This window comes from Falco naumanni, chromosome 2 (genome assembly GCF_017639655.2).
Source record: "Falco naumanni isolate bFalNau1 chromosome 2, bFalNau1.pat, whole genome shotgun sequence".
Classification (NCBI taxonomy): domain Eukaryota; kingdom Metazoa; phylum Chordata; class Aves; order Falconiformes; family Falconidae; genus Falco; species Falco naumanni.
Window position 1 is genome coordinate 80,546,618 of NC_054055.1, and position 20,407 is coordinate 80,567,024.

General features: G+C 40.4%; 1 protein-coding gene across 2 annotated transcripts in view; it reads left to right on the plus strand.

The window, feature by feature from the left end:
• ABCG1 (ATP binding cassette subfamily G member 1) overlaps window positions 1-19,996 on the plus strand; it is a 54,273-nt gene extending 34,277 nt beyond the window's left edge. For both annotated transcript variants that reach the window (XM_040585148.1, XM_040585149.1), the window contains exons 3-15: window positions 1,991-2,108; window positions 2,841-2,973; window positions 4,389-4,439; window positions 8,181-8,326; window positions 8,981-9,104; window positions 10,124-10,238; window positions 10,935-11,083; window positions 11,267-11,368; window positions 13,806-13,974; window positions 14,742-14,842; window positions 15,311-15,469; window positions 16,771-16,889; window positions 18,649-19,996. In XM_040585148.1, coding sequence (XP_040441082.1) covers window positions 1,991-2,108; window positions 2,841-2,973; window positions 4,389-4,439; window positions 8,181-8,326; window positions 8,981-9,104; window positions 10,124-10,238; window positions 10,935-11,083; window positions 11,267-11,368; window positions 13,806-13,974; window positions 14,742-14,842; window positions 15,311-15,469; window positions 16,771-16,889; window positions 18,649-18,877 — 1,715 coding nt within the window. In that variant the 3' untranslated portion in view covers window positions 18,878-19,996. The remainder of the gene's footprint in view (window positions 1-1,990; window positions 2,109-2,840; window positions 2,974-4,388; window positions 4,440-8,180; window positions 8,327-8,980; window positions 9,105-10,123; window positions 10,239-10,934; window positions 11,084-11,266; window positions 11,369-13,805; window positions 13,975-14,741; window positions 14,843-15,310; window positions 15,470-16,770; window positions 16,890-18,648) is intronic.
• Window positions 19,997-20,407: the final 411 nt, after the last annotated feature.

Consider the following 20,407-nt stretch of genomic DNA (forward strand, 5'->3'; position numbering starts at 1 on the left):
ATCCCATTTAGTAAATATTGTTATGTTTGAAAAGTATGATTTCTTCCTTGCACTTTTCCTTCAAATGCTGGTTTGGATGATGACACTGGCTTGAGGTGCCACCATTGATCTTGTCAGTGTGCCACGGATTTCTCCCTTTGAAATAGCTGTTCCATTTGATAGATTGTCTTTGCTTTTGTTCCTGGGACTTGTGCCATAAACAAACAATGTGAATGCACCCGTGGTATTTTGTCGCTTCCCAAGAAGTTGTTTCATTCAGGTCCAGGACAAGATTTTAGTGAAAAATTACTGGCCTGTTTAAAAAAGGCACTTGAGAAAACTATTATTTTGATACATTTGGTCAGTTATGTTTTCTAAGACACTTGCCGTGCAAACAGTAGGGTCAGATATTTCTAGAGAGGTTGTGTGGCTACCTCTTTGCTCCTGGGCTGGGGAATGCTCAGAGAATAGTATTTGCTGTGGATTTGGGAGATGCTGTGGTAGCATGACATTAATGTATTTGGTGCAGAAGTTTGCTCTCTGGCATTGAAAGAGTGTGAACTGAGACTAGAGTGAAGAAGAAAATTTAAAGAGAATGCTAAGCAGGGATGAAAGGAAAACAAGAAATTACAGAATTAGGAAGAAAGAGAAATCAGAAGATAACCCACCATTCATTTTCTAGGAGCTTGCAGACAATGTGATTTTTTTACAGCATTTCAACATTCCAGCTGCAGCCTATGCTAATGATAATCACAGGGCTGGGATAGTTTACATGTGGCATATAAATGCTGCTTGCATATGCACCAGTGTGGCAAAATGGATTGCCAAATTGCAACACTGTTTTGGTTGTAATTTAATTACAGAAACAATTTCAACATACGAGATTGTTCTTTGACACCTTACTTAACTTTTTTGTTATTATTAAAAGTTTTAACTAACAGCGCTAGTAAATAAAATAAAGTAAGCAAGCAGAAAAGTAAAAGGGAAAGAAACCTTGAAAAGTTTAAATCTTGGTCAGGGCTCTCTCCACCCTCCCCACGCAGTCCTTTTGCCTTAAAATGGGAATCATGCAGGATAAAATGGATATAACTAAATCCAAATCTGGGATTCTCATTGTAATCCAGTGTGCTTACACCTAGAGTAACATGGAGTTTAGGATTTACATTAAGGTTTACTGATAAAGGTAATTTACTCAGGAATAAGGTGAGAAATTTGAAGTTGGTGTTGTGGTTATTCTAGAACAGCTTTGCCTGAGGGCATAGTTATTGTGGCCTGATCTTCTGAAGCGGATTAATCTAAATGAGAAAAAAACCCTACACGTTCACAGTCTGGGATAAGTATTTCCCTAGGTATTATTTTTTACGGAGTTATTGTGGCCAGTCTGCCTGTCTAGACAAACCTTTAGAGTTCCTTTGATAAGAGAGTTGTTACGGTAAGAGATTGAAGTAGGTTTGTCTTTTCCTGCATGTCTCCTTTTGCTGTGTTTCTTGTCATACATCTTTCAGTGGGGAAGGAACAAAAACATAGGGCTTTGCCTTTGAGATCATGACTACTATGTCCAAGAAGTTGTTGTTTTGAGACGAGGGCAGAGTTTTGGCACTGAAGCTGCAGTGATTGCAGGGCAGTCTGCTCCAAGGCAGTGGAGTTACATTAGCTGTGGAATATTAAGATATTTTAATGGAGATGCCAGCATCCTAGTAAAATATTCTGAGAAGGCACTTAGAAAATGGCAGGAAGGCTTCTTAGTCCTGTTTGAAAATTTTCTTAGAGAGAATCAAGAGTGTGTGATCCTGTAATCCCACCATACTACTTGCAATGTAGTGGGAGGAGGCTGCTGCTCCCACTCAGAATTTGGCTTTTGATAGTTACTGCAGTGTGCTGATCTCAGCGTCAGCTTCCCAGTAGGTACCTGCTAATGCTTATTTGTCATCATTGTTCAGTGGAAATGAGCTTTCATTGCTCCCCAGGCCTGGTTGTGAAGGGTTCAGTGAACTTTTCTTTCATCTTTCAGGTTATAAGACCCTTTTGAAAGGAATTTCAGGCAAGTTCAGCAGTGGAGAACTTGTTGCAATTATGGGTCCTTCAGGAGCTGGGAAGTCAACGCTTATGAACATTCTGGCAGGATACAGGTCAGTAACAATGAAAATCCCAAGTAAGATACAATCACATAGCCTGATGGCTCCTTGGAGATGAGAAGAAATCTTACCCAGTGTTTGTAGAAAACAGGTATTTCACAGATTTTGAATTAGATTCTTACTGCTTATATTTTTTTCTGTTTGTCCTGTTCTGGTCATTTAGGATTTGTCTGTTAACAACTCTGATCCAAAAACAGGAAGCAATTTGAAGTCCAAAATACAAAAGCAAGTCTCTGTTCTAGCTGTGTAACAAATGGACTCAGTGCCTTATATTTGTGATATTTTTTTAAAATCACATTTTATAAATACTTGGAAAAAATGACCCTTTTTAGTCGCCACTTTTACAATGTTGATGTCTTCTTGACAAAAGTGCAGTGTGTGAAGTGGCTGTGGTTCATCTGCCTGAATGCCCCGTTGTATGGCCAAATACCAAGTGTACCTGTGTTGTTCTCAGGGCGTAAGTGGCATAAAAAAATGGTTTGAATGGCTTGATACTTTTTCAGACATACATATAAGACAGCACAGACTTTTTACTAACTTTGAGTAAAATTTTCAGCAAAGTCGCATGAAGCCTGTTATGAAAGAAAGCATAAATTATTTTCTATCTACCGTGTCAGTTTTATTCCACAGTGGACAGTAATTACCTAAGACTTCCACTTACTGAGGCCTGTGGCAGTACAAGTGAAGGCAGGATTTACCCCTGGTTATTTTCTTGGTTCATTTCAGAGAGACGGGAATGAAAGGAGAAATTCTCATCAATGGGCAGCCTCGTGACCTGCGCTCTTTTCGCAAAGTCTCCTGCTACATCATGCAAGATGACATGCTCCTTCCTCATCTGACTGTCCAGGAAGCTATGATGGTGAGTTTTGTTTCTCACTCTAATGTATTTGGGCAGGAGAAAATGGAAAAATCTCAGTGTGCACATGTTCTTATTTCGGGTAATGCTATGAGCTGTTATCTCTATTTGATCCTAATCCATGAAAGTGCTTAGACTTTGATGATGCCTTGAATTCCATTTCAGGCTTATCCTTGTAGGGGTTGTCTGAGCTTATTTAGCTTTATCATTTTCAACTTATGGCCAGCATTGGAAGAACTAAGGCTCTATTCCTTAGACTTCCTAGGCAGTGGAACCTGAAATTCTGCACAGAATGAGCCTTTGTAGGGACTGTCTTTTCTCCTGGATGGTGGATGAGAAACCTTGTCTCTCTCCCTTTCTCCCCATCTTCTGTGTCCTGACTGCAAAGTGCTATTTTGACTTCAGCATGGTTTATCTGCTACATCTGCTCTTTTGTGCCTTTTCTTTAATAAAGGCATTGTGTAATATCTCTTCCAGTTCTTCACAGGAAAACAACAGAAAGAATAATCCCAAGATTTATAGGCAATGTAAATTCTTCTTACTGTTTTTCATAGCATCAAGAAGTTTACTAATTGCCAGCTGGACCGATCCATCTAGAAGCACCTGTTGCTCAGTTTGAGAAACAAGCTAGTGTTTCTCAGAGGGTGTTTTCAAAATAAGGCTAAGGTTGCTCATACTGTATGCCAGCATCAGTTCACAAATTTTAAGGCCAGAAGAAATCACTGTGGTTTTTATATGGCTCATTTTCTGCAAAGGCTCTTCTTTGTGAGGATGTTTTTATTTTATTTTGTTTACTTGAACATTGTAGTCAGAATCCTGTAGGACCGCTTTTGTAGAATTGGGCCCAGATGATATGATACTTCTTGTCTAAATTAATCAATCAAGTCTCTGGCAAAAATAATTACTTAACAGTTTAATTGCTTCTAATAAGGGTTAATCATAATGTTTTGTGGAGCTGCTTCTTAAGACAGCAGATTACATCTTTTGCAAAATTATTTATCTCTGTACTCACTTGTTCACATCCTGGAGAGTGGCAGAGTTTGGTTACCCTTATGATATGGATGAAGTACAAATAAACTGTGATTCTAGTGTTGCCTGGGAAGTTGGTGGCTGTGCAAAAAACATGATTCTGTCATCTTTCTCTTAAGCTCTTTGACTTGCAAAGTGGCCTTTCTTTCTAATATGCTTTTTGTCAGATGCCTGAGTGATGGCTTAAATCAGATCGTACTCAGTTACCTACGGCACAGGAATATGTGATGCTTGTGATTTGAACATACAGTTCAACTTAAACTTTTCAGGCTGGGTTGAAGGAAGTTTTTTTAATGGTACATTGGGATGCTGTGTCTGAGACATCCACTGTAACTGGCTGTTGCATTTCAGACCAATTCAAAATCAAATTCCATTGTATTGCATTTCAGGTATCTGCTCATCTGAAACTTCAAGAGAAAGATGAAGGCAGGAGAGAAATGGTATGTATACTGTCCATCAAACTGAGAATTTTTGGGGGTGTCAAGAGAGTTCCATGAAGTGAGCTCTGTAAAGCATTTTTATCTAACATTGAATTGCGTTGAACTTCCAATGATAGAATAAATCAACCTCAAAGTTGACAGGTATCATTATGAAGGAATGTTTACTACAGTCTCTATGAAAGTTGCTTTCTGTTTGAGACTGAGTAGAGAATTGTAAAAGATCTACTGAAACACTAGATTCTCTTACATGCATGTCTGAGGGGTCAGACATCTTGTGTGTGTGGCAAGATAAATCAGTCATGCCTGGCACTAGGTAGCATACACCTTAATTTTTCAAAAGACTAACAAAAAACTTAGCGGTCCCTGTAACTGCTGCAGAAATTTCTGTGCTCATGTTTGAAAGTGTTGATCTTCATGGCTGTGCTGGTGGACATGTTTTACTGGACAAGTTAATGTAGTTAAGGTGCAGACTAATGCATTTTGAAGCTGTGTTGAGTAACTGAGGTTTGGACAAGTAGGGAAACAAGCTAAAACATGCACATAGCCTTTTTTAAAACATTGGAAACGAGTTGCACAATTTACTCTTGCACGTTTGCTGCGCTGTCCTGGGTCTGCAGCTGACGTATGACTTTCCTGAGCGGGAGAGAAGTCCTGGTGTGCTTTTGCCCGTGGAGACCTATAACCCAGCTGGACTTGCACTAGGAAGTGTGCTTCTTCCACCCCATCTTATTGCCACGATTCCTTCTCATCCTTTGTTGTGACACAGAACTGTCCTTTTAAAGAAGATACCTTGGAGGTGTGTGACCAGACAGAATGGCTTCTGATGTGTTAGCTTGTGCATGAGGCAGCTTTCTCAACTGAATTTGGTTACCTCTGTTATACTTTAAAAGGCTGGAAATGTGACCTTTGTACACATTTATTTTTTTGCACTGAAAATGTCTGAGCCTGTGTATTCTTAAGGACACTCAGAGCTGAGAAGTCTGTCTGTGCTTGGGTAGCATTATCAGAGCATGGCAAAGACTCGGAGAGGAACAGTTTGGTGCTGCACGGTGTGTTTCAAAACCATATATGCCCAGGGAGGATGATGCCTGGAGCTAAACACAGACAAAAGATCATGGCACTGGTGAAAGCAGAGATGGTTCAGGTTGTTGAGATTCATGAAAAGTGAAGTGGTAGCTCAGAAAGTGTTTGGAGGTGTTTTGTCTGGCCTCAAGCTGTGTTTCAGTCCAGCATAAGACAGCACCAGCAAGGAGACTGTATGATCTCTCATACACTGCCTCCTCAAGGAGGAAGCCTCTGTTATGTGGGAGTTACACTGAGGGGTAATGGGGCTCATGTGATAACATGGCCCCATGGCTAATATTGAGATTTACCTTCCAAGACAGCTGGCTGCTCCTTCTGTCTTTGTTAGGGACACGTACAATACTCTCGACAAGTCTTTTAGTGGCTTAGTAACTCGGTTGTCCCACCAGTGAAAGGGGAGTTACAATTGGTATAGAAAGATTGCAATGGTTTTGCTGTACTTAGTTCTGTAAAGTTCAAATTTTGGGCTTTCCATGATTTGTCACTGGTTTTTTTGATAAATAGAAAGAAGCGTAAGATTTTCATTTGGGTGCATTTTGTGCTCCCAAAGTCATCCACTGAGTAGATCCTCTGTGGGCAAGTTAGGAAATCATGCAGGTGACTGGAAGAAGCCACCTTGCAGGACTCAGCTGAGACCAAGATGTGCAGGAGGAAGAAGGAGATGAGGGGACATATGAGTGTGAGTGAAGGCTGAACATGAGAAGGTTGTGGCCTGCTTTTTCAGGAATATGAGAGACTTCTTGGTTTTCCCAGATGCCAGTTTAATTCTTTTTTTTAATCTGAGGAAGATGTGAACTTGACTTGTTGGAATGAATCATTTCAGAGGAGTCTTTTATTCTAGTAAAAGATGCTTCTAACAGTAGGTGGTATGTGGTTCTTGAGCAGAGGTTTATAAAGCAGAAGGTGAAACTGCTTCTGACCCACCTGGTGAAAAGTATACTCTTTGCCTGAGATGTGAAAACTGTGACGACTTCAAAGGTAGAGAAGCCATTTCTCTGGCAGTCTTTTGTCTGTATTTCCAAATCAGAACATTTGGCACTTCTTCAGTCTCAGAGAGTCCTTGAAAATCAGAAGGAGCTCCAGAGAGGGAAACTTACAGGACTCAACATCCATTTGGTAGCTTAAGATTACTTTGATTCTCTCAAATACTTTTTTTTTTTTTAATAAGCTAAACACATATTTTTATTAATTGGAAAATACATTTGTTTAGAAGCAGGTGTTAATTTTATTTGTACTTTGAAAGTCTGAAGTCATTTACACTTCAGTAAGTCAGGCCAAGCAAGTTAATTCACTTGTTCACACTGTAACTGTAATTACAAGCAGCTCTTCGAGGAAAAACCTGTGCTGTGTGCATTTATTCAACACATACTAGAAAGGCAGCCATTTTCTGATAGTTACTGGCCTGTGCTGGACTAGATCATTCATTTTATTGTTGTAAGTATTTATCATAGATGAATTTTATTAATGCATGCACTTGTGTTAGCAATATTACATATGCTTGTTTAAAAGAGGGACAAGTAAATATCCTCCAGTGAATCATCATTTATGTTTCTAGTTGACCTAGCTTGTCAACTAGGACCTTCGCAACCTTCCTGAAGATAAAGGGAAAGAGGTAGTTGGGCTCTTTGTTCTGAGAATGAGGATTAGTGAGTTTTGTTCTTTTTTCATTCCCTCTTACTGGGATAGGTAGCTCCTGGAAATCAAAATCAGGACAAGTGAAGGGTCAGGCTTTGGTTAGTCTAACCAATTTTTACCATGTTAGTCATCTTTTCTGGAAGACTGTCTCCATCTAAGCAACCATTATTTTAAAAAATTACAGTCTCCTCTTCCTATATTTCAGTGAAGTAATAAATGTCTGGTCTTTCTTTCTACCTTTTAAGTGGTAGATTTTTTAATTACATGAGCAATGTAGCTCGGATTAATTCGTTTTTATGTTCGTGTTTTTACTGTTGCCAAAGAGCTGTTTTCCTCATATAGGGCTACTAGGCCAGATCTACAGTCACTGAAACAGAAGAATTCATAGCAGCTGGGTTTGTTCTCCTTTTGCTCCAAAGACCCTGGGACAAGCTGTGCCCTTCCTGAGGCTGTGCCTTGAGGAAATCCCAAACATCTGAGAGCACATGTGACAACTGAATTGGCTCTGAGGAGGATGAAAACACTTAAAATCAATGGCTGCACTTTAAAGAGTAGACTGTGAAGAACAGATAAGAGCAGATCATTACTCTGTAGAAATCACTGATTTTTGCTGAACAGTTCTTCAGTCCCTTGTAAATACAGCCTAGAAGTTATATTGAAAGAAGCGTCTTGGTTTCGCTGTGTGCTCTTCACATACTGCAAAGCTCTTTTGATACCTGTGCCATATCCAAGGGGTGCTATACAAGAACTGATTTCCACTCCATTTTCACAGGCAAGGCTTCCTGACTGAGACGGGTCATGTAGGACAAACAAGTAGAATTTGGGTCAGAATAGCGTAGGCTGTTAATAATAATCTAATCTAATTATCTAATAAATGCTACATAAGATGGAAAAAGGCTGTGGTGTATGGATGGTGAAACAAAGTTTCATTTCATTCAGTTTACATTCTCCATGAAAATCAGTAAAGAGGTTTTTTCTTTTGTGCTAACCAATTTAAGTGATGCATTGTTGTGTTTCCTCTAGGTAAAGGAAATATTGACAGCCCTTGGTTTGCTGACATGTGCCAATACGAGGACTGGGAGTCTTTCTGGAGGCCAGAGAAAGCGTCTTGCCATTGCTTTGGAGCTGGTGAACAATCCTCCTGTCATGTTTTTTGATGAACCAACCAGGTACTTCAAGACCAAAAATTAAAGACAGACAATTACTGCTTTATATAGTAGAACAGTGCTGCAGAAAGGTTATTCACCTCTGAGTCCTTGGAAAAGACTCATTTTGTGTTGCCTGTAGGTACTGAATAAGGCCACAATGCTGTAGCCACCAGACCATGTGACTGTAAACAATTTGTAAGCGAGACACAAATTGAAATAGGAAGGGAGAGGAAAATATTTTCAGGTTGTGGCATGAGTTTTCTTTCTCAAGCAAAGTTAGCTTGACTATAAGCTTTTTGAAGTGTGACTTAATAATGAATGTAGCATATATAGAATCAGATTCTGTGATCGGTCTAAGAGGAGGCTGGGAGAGCTATGAATATGTATCTATTCATTAAAGTTGGGAGCATTTAAATCTGCAATCCTAAAATGTAGAACTCCCTTAAGGGAGCTTTGAGAATACACTATTTTTCATTCTCAGGCATGCTTCCAACTTAATTAAAAAGACTGATGGAGAGATACAAGCATAAGGTTGGCATATCATAAAATTAAACTGCTACAGAGAAAATTTATAAAAGGACAATAGTGCGAGACCAGAGCAGCAAATACATGCGCTAGTTTTGAGTGGTGCCTGTGGACATGTGGATAACAAACTTTTTTTTTTTTTTTGTTCAGTGGCTTGGATAGTGCATCATGTTTTCAGGTTGTCTCTCTGATGAAGGCATTGGCCCAGGGTGGCAGGTCCATCATCTGCACAATTCACCAGCCCAGTGCGAAGTTGTTCGAGTTGTTCGATCAGGTATTATTCTCAGACTCTTCCCCTATGTGTGGTTTGGGTAGGTTACACCTTCAAGGCTACACTTTTTAAGTAAAAACATGAATAATTCTAGTCTGTGGTTTCAAATCAAATAAATAAATAAATAAAGTAGAAGCAAAATAATACTTTTTGATTGTGTTTTTTTCTTCTCTGCCTGTTTCCATTATTTATGTGTAATGTTGGTAAAGAATGTGGCTGATATGTTTGTGGAGTCATGGTTGTCATACTTCCGATTTTCATGCCTTCACCCACTGCTGCTCCTGGGCACAGGGCTGTCAGTAGAGTAGAGTAGTTTAAGAGCAAGAGAACTTTAGTACCAATGTCTGCAATTCAGAAGAGTATATTCATGAGAAATAATTATAATTTAAATGAAGACACTTGGAGATCTTTTCTCCAGTCTTAACAGCAGGATGTAGACCGTGCTTTAACTTTGTTAGGAAATTTAAATTACACTTGAGAGAGGTAAAAGAAAACCTACTACACCATAGGTGAATAAACTCTTGCAGATTGCCAGTCTGGCAAGGAGGTTTATTTAAAGTCAATAGTGTGGTTAAAAGTAAGAGTAAAGAGTAATGAAGCTGTTTCCCATTGCTGTGCTGTTCCACCTCTCCTTGAATTTGTGCATTCACCAGCTTCGTGCCCCAGCCGAAAATATCCATAATGTGTGGAAGTCAGATGGCTCAGCTCTAGTTGCTTGCCTGTTTTCAGCATGTGTCTAAAGGCTGGAATTAGTCTGTCTCTGTATTAATGTGGTTTAAGTCCCGGAGGGAATGTTTGCAGAATTTAAACCTTAATCATTTCATTTTCCAATAGTTTTAATTCCATGCAAAGGTAGTTCCAAGAGGTGATAAATCTTGCCAAGGTGTTTTTCTTCCCACAGGGACAAGAAAGAGGTCATTAAATTCATGGATTGCTGTCATACAGATAGCAGATTTAAATATTTTGATACTATTTCAAATTTTTCTTCTTTTTTTCTCTCTTTTCTTTGCCTTGTTTTCCAGCTCTATGTTTTAAGTCAAGGTCAGTGCATTTACCGTGGGAAGGTATTAAACCTAGTCCCTTACTTGAGCGATTTGGGTTTGAATTGCCCAACCTACCACAATCCAGCAGATTTTGGTAAGGACAATTTGAATAGTTTGTTTATTTTGTATTTGATTAGCACCTTCAGGGTCATGGGGACCATGGTGCATGGTGTGTTTTAGACTTTTGTACATCTATACATATGTGCATGTGTACATATATGTACCAAAATTAAAAATAAAATTATTCAGATCTAAGTAATTTGAATGCCATCTAGTGGTAAAATTTAGTGAATATTTCTCTCTGGTGGAAGCCCAGATCCAGGAAATGAAAGATAAAACATATTCTTTAGTGTTTCATAGTAATTAGTCCTAGTGGCCTTTCAAAGTGGCTCCAGTATTCTGGTTTTTTATGTTGCCCAATACCATTGTGGTATTGTACAGCTAATAGCATTAAGGGGTTTTTTAATTGTTGTTTCTTAATTCCGAAGAAGCAGTAAGGACCACAAAAATAAGACTTTCGTGATTTTTTTATTACCTAAACTATCCTGTATTCACTGTCTTTCCTCTAAAATGGTTCATTTAACTTTCAGGCTGAAGAGAACTCTGAAGATTTATAGAAAGATACATGTAAATAATGTGTGTATACGTATGAATTAGCATGTGGCATTTTAGAGCGTGTTCTAGACAAAACTCCTGTTTCTGTCAATGTTACTGAATCAAGGGGATCTAATAATAAGGCTTGTAACTAGTCAGTAGTGTAAACCAGTAACTTTCCTTCTGGTTTTTGTAGTTATGGAAGTAGCATCTGGTGAATATGGAGACCAGAATGGCCGACTGGTAAGGGCAGTACGGGAGAGGATATGTGACACAGACTACAAGAGAGATGTTGGTGGTGAGAATGAGTTGAATCCCTTCCTCTGGCACCGTCCTTCCGAAGAGGTATTTTGTGTGCCACAACTAATGGGCATGGCTTGAGGTTGGAGGGGGAGGAAAAAAATTCAAATCTTCAGTCAATGGAGCAGGTTTCTGGGCACATTTGGCTGTTGAGAGTGGGGTTTTGTGAGTGAAAACTAAGCAAGATACTGCAAAGAAAGAAGTTTATTCTTTTATGTGTTTCCGCAGGATTCCTCCTCCACAGAAGGCTGCCACAGCTTCTCTGCCAGCTGCCTAACCCAGTTCTGTATCCTCTTCAAAAGAACTTTTCTCACCATCATGAGGGATTCGGTAAGGCTGCCTTTATAATAACTTTTGAAGCCAAAAGGTCTATTCAGTTGGTTGTGAGATAGTGTAATGCCTTAAAGGTCCTGTCCAACAGCCCATGCATGAAGATCATCACAGAATTTCAAAGGAAAGAGACTGATATTTCAAGTTTTGCTATTAACTGTACCGTCTTCATTGTGAACACTTTTCTTCAGAGGAACTCAGAAACATCTGGCCTAAAAACCTAAAGCTTAAATCCCCTCTGTGCTGGCAGGTCCTTTACACAGTCATTTATCCTACTGAAAAATGTGTGAGAAGTTGTACTGGTGTGTCACAAAATCAGTTTTTCCAGAAAATCCAGGGTGGCAGAGATAATCATTTCAGTGTGATGTAAGGCCAGTACTTTTTAAGTCTTTATTTTTGAAACAGAAACTTGGTAAATAAAAAGTTTACCTCTTCGAAAAGAGAACATTTCTGTTTTCATACATGTGATATGAAGATGAAGTGAGTAACATAATGAAACTCTCATTCTCAAGGAAAAAAAAGCTATCTTTCACCTTTTTTCTTAAAAATAACTCCATTCAAATTCCAAACCCTACAGTTTTCATGTATGTTTATTAAATGTTTTGGATGCCTAGCTGGCATTAACAAAATGCAGTGGGACTTTTTTTTTTACTCCAAATTTTTCTTCTAAGTAGCTGAGGAATTTTTGTATTTAAGAGAGAGGACTGTTTACATTGTCTGATTGATGCTTTGAAATGTCCTCTACATGGGATTGTCCCTTCATTAACAGGGATGAGTTAAGGAGGTGAGCTTCCTCAACTAGACCTTACATGCACACCTGTCCGGGGAACTCACCAGTATATAGTATAATTGGTACTGGTTGGCCAAGTGCTTTTCTTTGTGGCAAATTTGGAATTTGATAAGTATGAGGAAGGTTTGTCTGCTTTTCCTGCATGTTGGAAGGTTTTCAGTGCTTTACATGACAGGGGGGGGAAGACAATATATACATTAATATATATTGATATATTGATTTGACATACCTGTCGTTAGTAAAGTGGAAGGCCAGAGAATATATCTATACTGGTGGGCACGTGGTGGATTCAAATGAGGAAGGCTGGAAACCAAAAGCAGTTGAGCCATGTGGAGCTCAGGGTAAGCAAGTTGCCCTTGTGACAGGGTAAGCTGGGCTTCGCTGAGCTCCAGGTGCTGCAGCGACACTGCGTTTGCCTTGCACCCAGGCAGGTGTCTCTTGAGGACACTGCCATTTCTGGTGTAGACATGTCCACACAGAACCACAGGCCTGGAAGAAACCTACTGGACCACTCTGTCCAGGCCTCTGCTGTCAGATAACCGCAGTATTCCTTCCCTTTCAGAAAGGGACACACTGCATTCAATGCCATAGTAAAAGCAAGCAAATGTTTCCCCCCCCTGCTCTGGTTGGGAAGATATCGCAGAGTGATGCAATTGTAGTGGTTAGGAAGCACCTGCTTATTTCCAGACCATACATATTATGCCCATTTGTTGTTTCGCCAGCACATTTCTTTACCATAACTTGTTCTTCTCCCTTGCTGTTTTACATTGCAGATAGTGCATTTGTCATTCAAAGATTAAGTAGGTTGTTGAGTTTTGCCTTCCTGCAATCTGGAATAGTTTGCACATCTGGTCTCGTACCAAATATTTGGTCACAAATAAACTGACATGTTTGTGTGGGAGGGCTCTTGTAATCCAAAAGCATACATACAGCTTCACGTTCTGTATGTTGCTCAACTAGCTGATCAGAATGTCTCTGGTGCACTTAGCATCTCTAGAGGTGTGCGAGCCCTAACCATGGAGCATAACGGTCCTGTCCTTATCTTTACCAAGGGAAAACTTCAACTTATTTTCTGATGCATAGATTGAATGTGATGGTTTTTTTTTTTCCTGCTCAACTGTAAAGGCTTGTAATTGTTCCAAATTGTATTATTTCTTTTGTTCTTCCATACCTCTTCTAGGAATACTGTACTTCAGAGAAAGTACAGAAGGCTAATTTATGCTTGATTAAGTTAGTTTGGTCTGTATAAGCCTGAAATACCTTTTCTGCCTCTCTTTTGCTCAGATAAATTTATCGTTTAGTCAGAAAGTCTGTTATCCTGGTGAATGAGGGCAAATGGCTCCATGACACTGTCAAAGACAGTAGGATTTCAGGATGCGGCATTTACAGTTTCTGCCTGTGTTTACAGGCAGAAGAAATTTTCTGTAATGTAATAGCCACGTGTCTGATCGACACTGGGAAACTCATTAGAGTGAGTTTTCCTTAACTGAAGCCCAGTTTGCCAGTAGGAAAGTAGCATTTTTATGGAAGTTCTTCTGGACATAAACACTCCTTTTCTGCAATCTGTATACCTGATTTCAGTCATATTGCCATTGGTTTTGAGCCCAGACTTTCTGCTCAGAAATACTACTCTTCCCTTGCTTGTAGGTCCTGACACACTTGCGTATCACCTCACACATTGGCATTGGACTACTCATCGGCTTGCTCTACTTAGGCATTGGCAATGAAGCTAAGAAAGTCCTCAGCAACTCTGGCTTCCTCTTTTTTTCCATGTTGTTTCTTATGTTTGCTGCGCTCATGCCAACTGTCCTTACATGTGAGTACCAGTCATTACATCACCCTGCTATTACATCAGCAGGGAAGGAGATTGCAGTAGGCTGGAAGGGTGTTGTTATGTATCTTGATTTGTTAAGATAAACGTTTGACTTGTACTTCTAAGACAGGTGTGGAGATAAGTCTTGCACTGACTAAACTGCTGTGTAGAGGCAGACAAGAGATAGGCTTGTCCGATGGCACCTCTCTCCCCAGTTTTGCCAGTGTTTCTCAACCTGGACAGGTCAATGTTACAGTCCTGGGCTGGAATTTCCCCTTGCTTCAGTGCTTCTCACCTGTGTCACGAGCTCATGGTTGGTCTTAGGAAGGATGTAATAATTTCCCTAGGACTTCTAAGTCATGACTCCTGCACAGGATAGCATATTTACGTGGTGTCAGAAGCAAACTCCTGCAGTATAAACTGTTGCATACTTCCTCTGGGAACACTTGTTACTTTGGATTCCCTGTTGGACCAAAAGGAATAACCAGGTTCTCTAATTTCTGACACCTCTTGAATTCAAAAAGCCTCTTTAGGGGAGGCTGAGATCATCTGAGTAGATTGGAACGTAGTGTAAACAGTGAGCAACTTTCAGGGCTGACCTCTTACATTTCGTTACAGATCCTTGAAACTACTGCTGGTCTGTCAAAGGCCTCAGGGTTCCAGCCCCACTGTGGGACTGCAGCAGTGCAGGATTAGATAAATATAAACTATGTTATTATGTGCAATGTTGCACGCTGACAACCTAACTTACTAATTTGTGTTCTCTGTAGTTCCTCTTGAGATGGGAGTATTTCTTAGAGAGCATCTGAACTACTGGTACAGCCTGAAAGCCTACTATCTCGCCAAAACCATGGCTGATGTTCCTTTTCAGGTATATGCTCTATTCTTCAATAAAACAAGAACTATTTAAGTTTATGGCAAGTCCACTTGCTAAGAAGATCAGTATTGGTATTTTATCCATCTGAGTAGTGGAGAAATTGTTCACATATGTGTGCTGAAGCTTCAGGTCCAAATTGGTAAGCACCCTCACAGTAAACAGCAGGACAAAAACTGAGACCTGACCCAGTATTTTTTTAGGATCAGATGACCATCTTTGCTTTTTTGCAGAAGGGGAATTGAAAAGAGCTGTAAGTGAATGGGATCTATTTTCTAATATCTAAGTAGTAAGATAGATGTCACAGTCTGTGGCAGATGTGTTTGTTCTCTTATGCTATGCCTGTCATGTAATTAAAAGGCTGAGAGCTGTGGATTAGCTAAAACTCACCGTGCTTTTATCTTATTCAGAGTAACAGGGAATGTTTGGCTTTAATGGACTGACTCCAAGTGTATCTCCTTGCAGATCATGTTTCCTGTCGCTTACTGCAGCATTGTGTACTGGATGACTTCACAGCCGTCTGATGCACTCCGATTTGTCCTCTTTGCAGCCTTGGGAACCATGACATCCCTGGTGGCTCAGTCACTGGGTCTTCTCATAGGTGCAGCCTCTACATCCCTTCAGGTACTGACGGTATTCTGTGGTCTCAGGGGAACCCTGCTGCTACCTAACATTGACTGCATCAACATAAAAAGCATATACACACACTGGATGTGAGGCTCTGAAGTTCCTTTCCCATCTGAACGGGGCTGTTCCTGCCCCTGCTTGAGTGGATTGTCGCTTGATGTTCATCTCAGGCTGAGCAGGTCTTAGAAACTGCAGAACTGATGCATTTCTGTGCATCTACAAAGTGGAGGTAGGCCATGAGGATCAGTAGCTCAGGAGAGGGTTCTTTCATACACATACAAAAAGGTTGCAGGAGGCCAGGCAGGAAGAGGCATGCCCAGAAACTAAACATTCTGCAGAGGGAGGGAGAGAGGCAGCTGTTGGCATGACTGTCACACTGGAAGCTGGCCATGTAACTCCATTCTGCTTCCTGACAGGAGATGTGCTAAGGTGACCATTCCACAGCAGAACTGTTTTGTGATAACAGATGATACTGACATTAATACACATTGATGCTATCAAGATTTCTGGAGTAGAAGACTTGATTCCTTCTCTGTGCCCGCCGGTGGAGACCAGATAGCCCTGTTGCGTGATCCCTGTGCATCAGCCTTCCCCAGAGATACTACGTGGCCCTTTGCCGTGGAGGGGATGTAGAGAGGACAGGCTGGAGTTGGGTCAAGATCTAACTTCCCCACCAGAGCCACCCAGCTGGAGATGTTCCTTCTCCTCTTCACAATGTTTTAGGACCAGTTGAAGCTACTGTTCACATGGGGTTAATGAGAAGGGAGGTCTGTGTGTCCTCAGTGGGGAATGAGTGAGAGAGGATAATATTTGGAAAGATGGGTCTCATACCCAGAGAAGCAAGGGGATCACAGTGCCCATCTTTCTCTGTAAACTTCTTGGTGTGTTCAAGTCCTTCAAAGGACAGGTTCCAGCACAGCAGTATTGTCAACTAGTAGAATGGTTTAGGAAGAGGAGAGGGACCCCTTTTCTTCTACTAACAAGATCAAACCTGCCCCTCAGAAGAAATCTCATTTTAAAAAAAATATCCGTAATTTCCTAGTATTTGGAACTGTAATAATTTGGGGAAGTAGCATTATAAGAAGAACTTATAGCATAGCTGCCCACTGCCTAAAGAGTAAGTTTGCACTGTGTATTTGGGTTTGTCACAGAACAGAGGATTTGCCATAAGGAAAGTCTGCTCTTTTAAAGGCTGGTTTCCTCACTGGAGGTGGAGAAATCAGATGAAAGAGCAAGTCAGTTTTTAATTTTTTCTTCTAGTTGGCTGACAAGGGACTGTCTATTCTGTCTCTTCACAGGTGGCCACTTTTGTGGGCCCAGTTACTGCCATCCCAGTGCTGCTGTTCTCTGGGTTTTTTGTCAGCTTTGATACCATCCCAACATACCTCCAGTGGATGTCTTACATTTCCTATGTCAGGTACTGCTAATGAAGTCATTAATCTCCTATCTGCAAATGCTGTTTATTTGCCTTTGTGTGTTTGGTTGGTTGTTTTCAGTGCTGAAGAGACTGTTCACGGCACATTCTTTTAGAGTACAATTATACATATGATGTATACCACATTATCTCACTGCATTTTGCTATATATGGTGTGAAATAAATAGGACTGTTCAGTACAAATTATTGGCCACAAGTCCATGTCAGTCCCCTTGAATTCAGTGGGATCACACAGTGTGCAAATCACAGGATCGCAGGATCACAGAATCACAGAATGGTTGGGGTTGTAAGTGACCTCTGGAGATCATCTAGTCCAACCCCCTGCTAAAGCAGGCTCACCTACAGCAGGTTGCACAGGATGGTGTGCGGGTGGGTTTGAATGTCTCCAGAGAAGGAGACTCCACAGCCTCTCTGGGCAGCCTGTCCCAGTGCTCCATCACCCTCAGAGTAAAGAAGTTCTTCCTCATATTCAGATGGAATCTCCTGCATTGCAGTTTGTGCCCGTTGCCCCTTGTCCTGTCACTGTGCACTACTGAAAAGTCTAGACTCATCCTCTTGACGCTTGCTCATGAGATATATGCATACATTGATAAGATCCCCTCTCAGTCTTCTCTTCAAATCTTCCTGGATTTTGCAATAGTGGAGTTCTGAAATAATAGGCACAGTATACTCAACTGAGAAACTGATGCCTCCACCTCATTTCAGAAGAAAATGTTGTATAAATCACTGCTGTATCCTAGGTAGACTTGTGGATAAAGACCTGGTTTTAAGTTCTGCAGTAGCACTGCCATGAGAGATATGGGATCTGTGTCATCTCTAATCTGAACAAGTGTTTTAACAACCATGGGCATTTTACATCCTGTCTTCGTCTGTCACTCTCACTGTCTGAGACAGCTGTCTTAAGATGGGATGATTGGCATCAGGGAACCTCTGGCAGCTAGCATGGGGGGATAGTTTAGACTAGACACTTAATATAGCTGGAATTAGGTGAGGTGAGTTTTTCCATCCGTCTTCTCCCTGCCCTGCCCAAGCTGTACTGTTACTGAGAAAACCCAGGCTAAAATATGTTCTTCTTTGACAAGTGAGGTCCTACACAGAGACCTGTCAGAGATTAAGAGATCACATCCCCTGAATTAGTAGCTAGAATTCAAGATGAGGCCGTAAGCCATTGTCTAGTTCATGTGGAGTCTCCCAAAGCCAGAGGGAGCTGTCATAGACGTGCGATCCATGCTGGTGTATCTGCTCGCAAAGTCAAATGCTAAGTGCACATGATGCCAGGGAAGACATGGGAACTGGGCATTGTTAGTGAAACTACAGCGCGTGGAAGGAAAGAGACGTTCTAGATTGATGCTGGCTTTAATATATTTCTGACTTCAAACCGTAATTGTACCCCTGTTGCTTACTTTTTAAAAAAATGAATTAATTATGTCACTTTTTAAAGGGGAGTTTCTGAATACGAGCTGAAATTAGCCTGCTTTCTATTTTAATGGTTTTCTTTGGAGAAATTATGCTAACTGGTAGTGGTTAACGGCAAAACTTCTTTGTTTATTCTTGTGAAAAATGCCAGTGGCATGTCATTTGGCTGTAACAGGGATAGAGCTTGCCCTGAGCCACATGTGTCAGAATGATATTGAACCCCCTGGTGTTTCAGCCGAGCTCTTGCAGGGATTGTATTGCTGTTGGAGTATTTCTAAACAGATCATCAGGACTTTTCCTTGTAATCTGTCCTTGTCCTTTCCAGATATGGCTTTGAAGGAGTTATTCTCTCCATCTATGGACTGGATCGAGAAGATCTGCATTGTGACAAAGATGACACTTGCCATTTTCAAAAATCAGAGGCCATTCTGAGAGAACTGGATGTAGAAAATGCCAAACTTTACCTGGACTTCATTGTTCTTGGAATTTTCTTCTTCTCTCTGCGCCTGATTGCCTATTTTGTTCTCAGATACAAAATTCGAGCAGAGAGGTAAAGGAAAAACAGCTAAAACAATGCAGTAGGAAGATCTTTAGATATGCAATAGAGGGCACTTGACATTGTCTCACTGTGGCAGGCCGGTCTCCAGTGCCCAGCTAGATGCTGTTACGGCCTAGCCCATAGAGAACCACAATGGGATAGTGGACATACAGTGTTAAGCCAATCAATCCAGTTGGGTTGGGTCATGTTTTCATTACACTTTCTGGCTTTAACTAGGAAGAAGAAATAGAAGGGAATTTTACACCACAGAATATAAATACCAAGGCAGTGTAACTGTAATTTAAAACCTGGCTGCAGGAACCTTCCTTATGAAAACCAATTTCATGATAAAGTCACTAGGATACTAGTCCTGGTAGCCAGAGTAGTATAATGTCATCTATAGTTGACAAGATAGTGAGATGCAAAATGGGGGATGCAAAGACAATAGAATTCTCTCATCTTTCTAAATTCAGAGTTTCATCTTTGCAATTTTCTATGTATTATTTTGCAATTCTTTTCCACAGAATTACCCCTTATGGCCGAAAGCCTGTAAATGTATTAATTAATAAGGTAAAGATAACTTTTTAATATGGATACTTTTTAAAAACACACTTAAAGTGATTCAGGTCGTTATTTTTGTTTCTGTCTAAATTTAGAATTCTGGTGCTTTACTTGTCGAGCTGGTCTCATATCTGAAAACTGTAATGATAGGAGGAAAAGGCAGATTCTGAGTCTGCCCTAACCTGTGGTCTATATTTGGAAGCATCAATAGGTAGCACAGGCAGACATGTTCAAACTGTCACTGAATGATTGAAAAAACGTTATTTTGCAGTGTCTTTTAAATCCTCAATATTTGTGATATTTAAAATAGTAACTCTGCTTGTTATCTGTTTGATCTACCTCCTGCAATTGAAAACATCAAAGCACTCCAAGGCTCATTTGTTCTTAAATTGTGAAAGCAGAATCTTTCCCTAAAGACTGAGTGATTGTTAAAGCGTGATGAGTGCAAGAGCTATGCACAGCTCAAAGCTTGGCATATTGTATTAAAACATTTGTGACTGCCTCATATGGCAGTGTTCATTGTATCAGCAACACACCACGTGTAGAACTCTTCTCAAAATATACAAAATACCTTGTAATACTGCAGGTCTGATCATGCCAAGCAGTTTTGTTCTCTTCCCCAAGTCTACAGTCATGACATGGGAATTAATAGCTAATTGATTTAAACACCAATGAAACTGTTAAAAGAAGCATACATTTGTTTTGCATATCTCAACCTTTGTAAACTTGGCAGAAGGAATTCCGGTTCCAAGCTGATGTGAATTTTGTCCCCGATTTTCATGGGTTTGGATTTTCAACCCAAAACGAAGTTGTGGGACCCATACTCAGGTTGGACACCTTGGTGATTTTCTGTGCGAATTCCACTACCTTCTGTCATTACTGTGCATTTACTGTAGTGTCACAGACTTCCGCGTCAGACCTACAAATTATGTAAATGTTGTTCCTATCAGAATGCTGAAGTCTTGTAGATTGGAAGCAGCTCAGT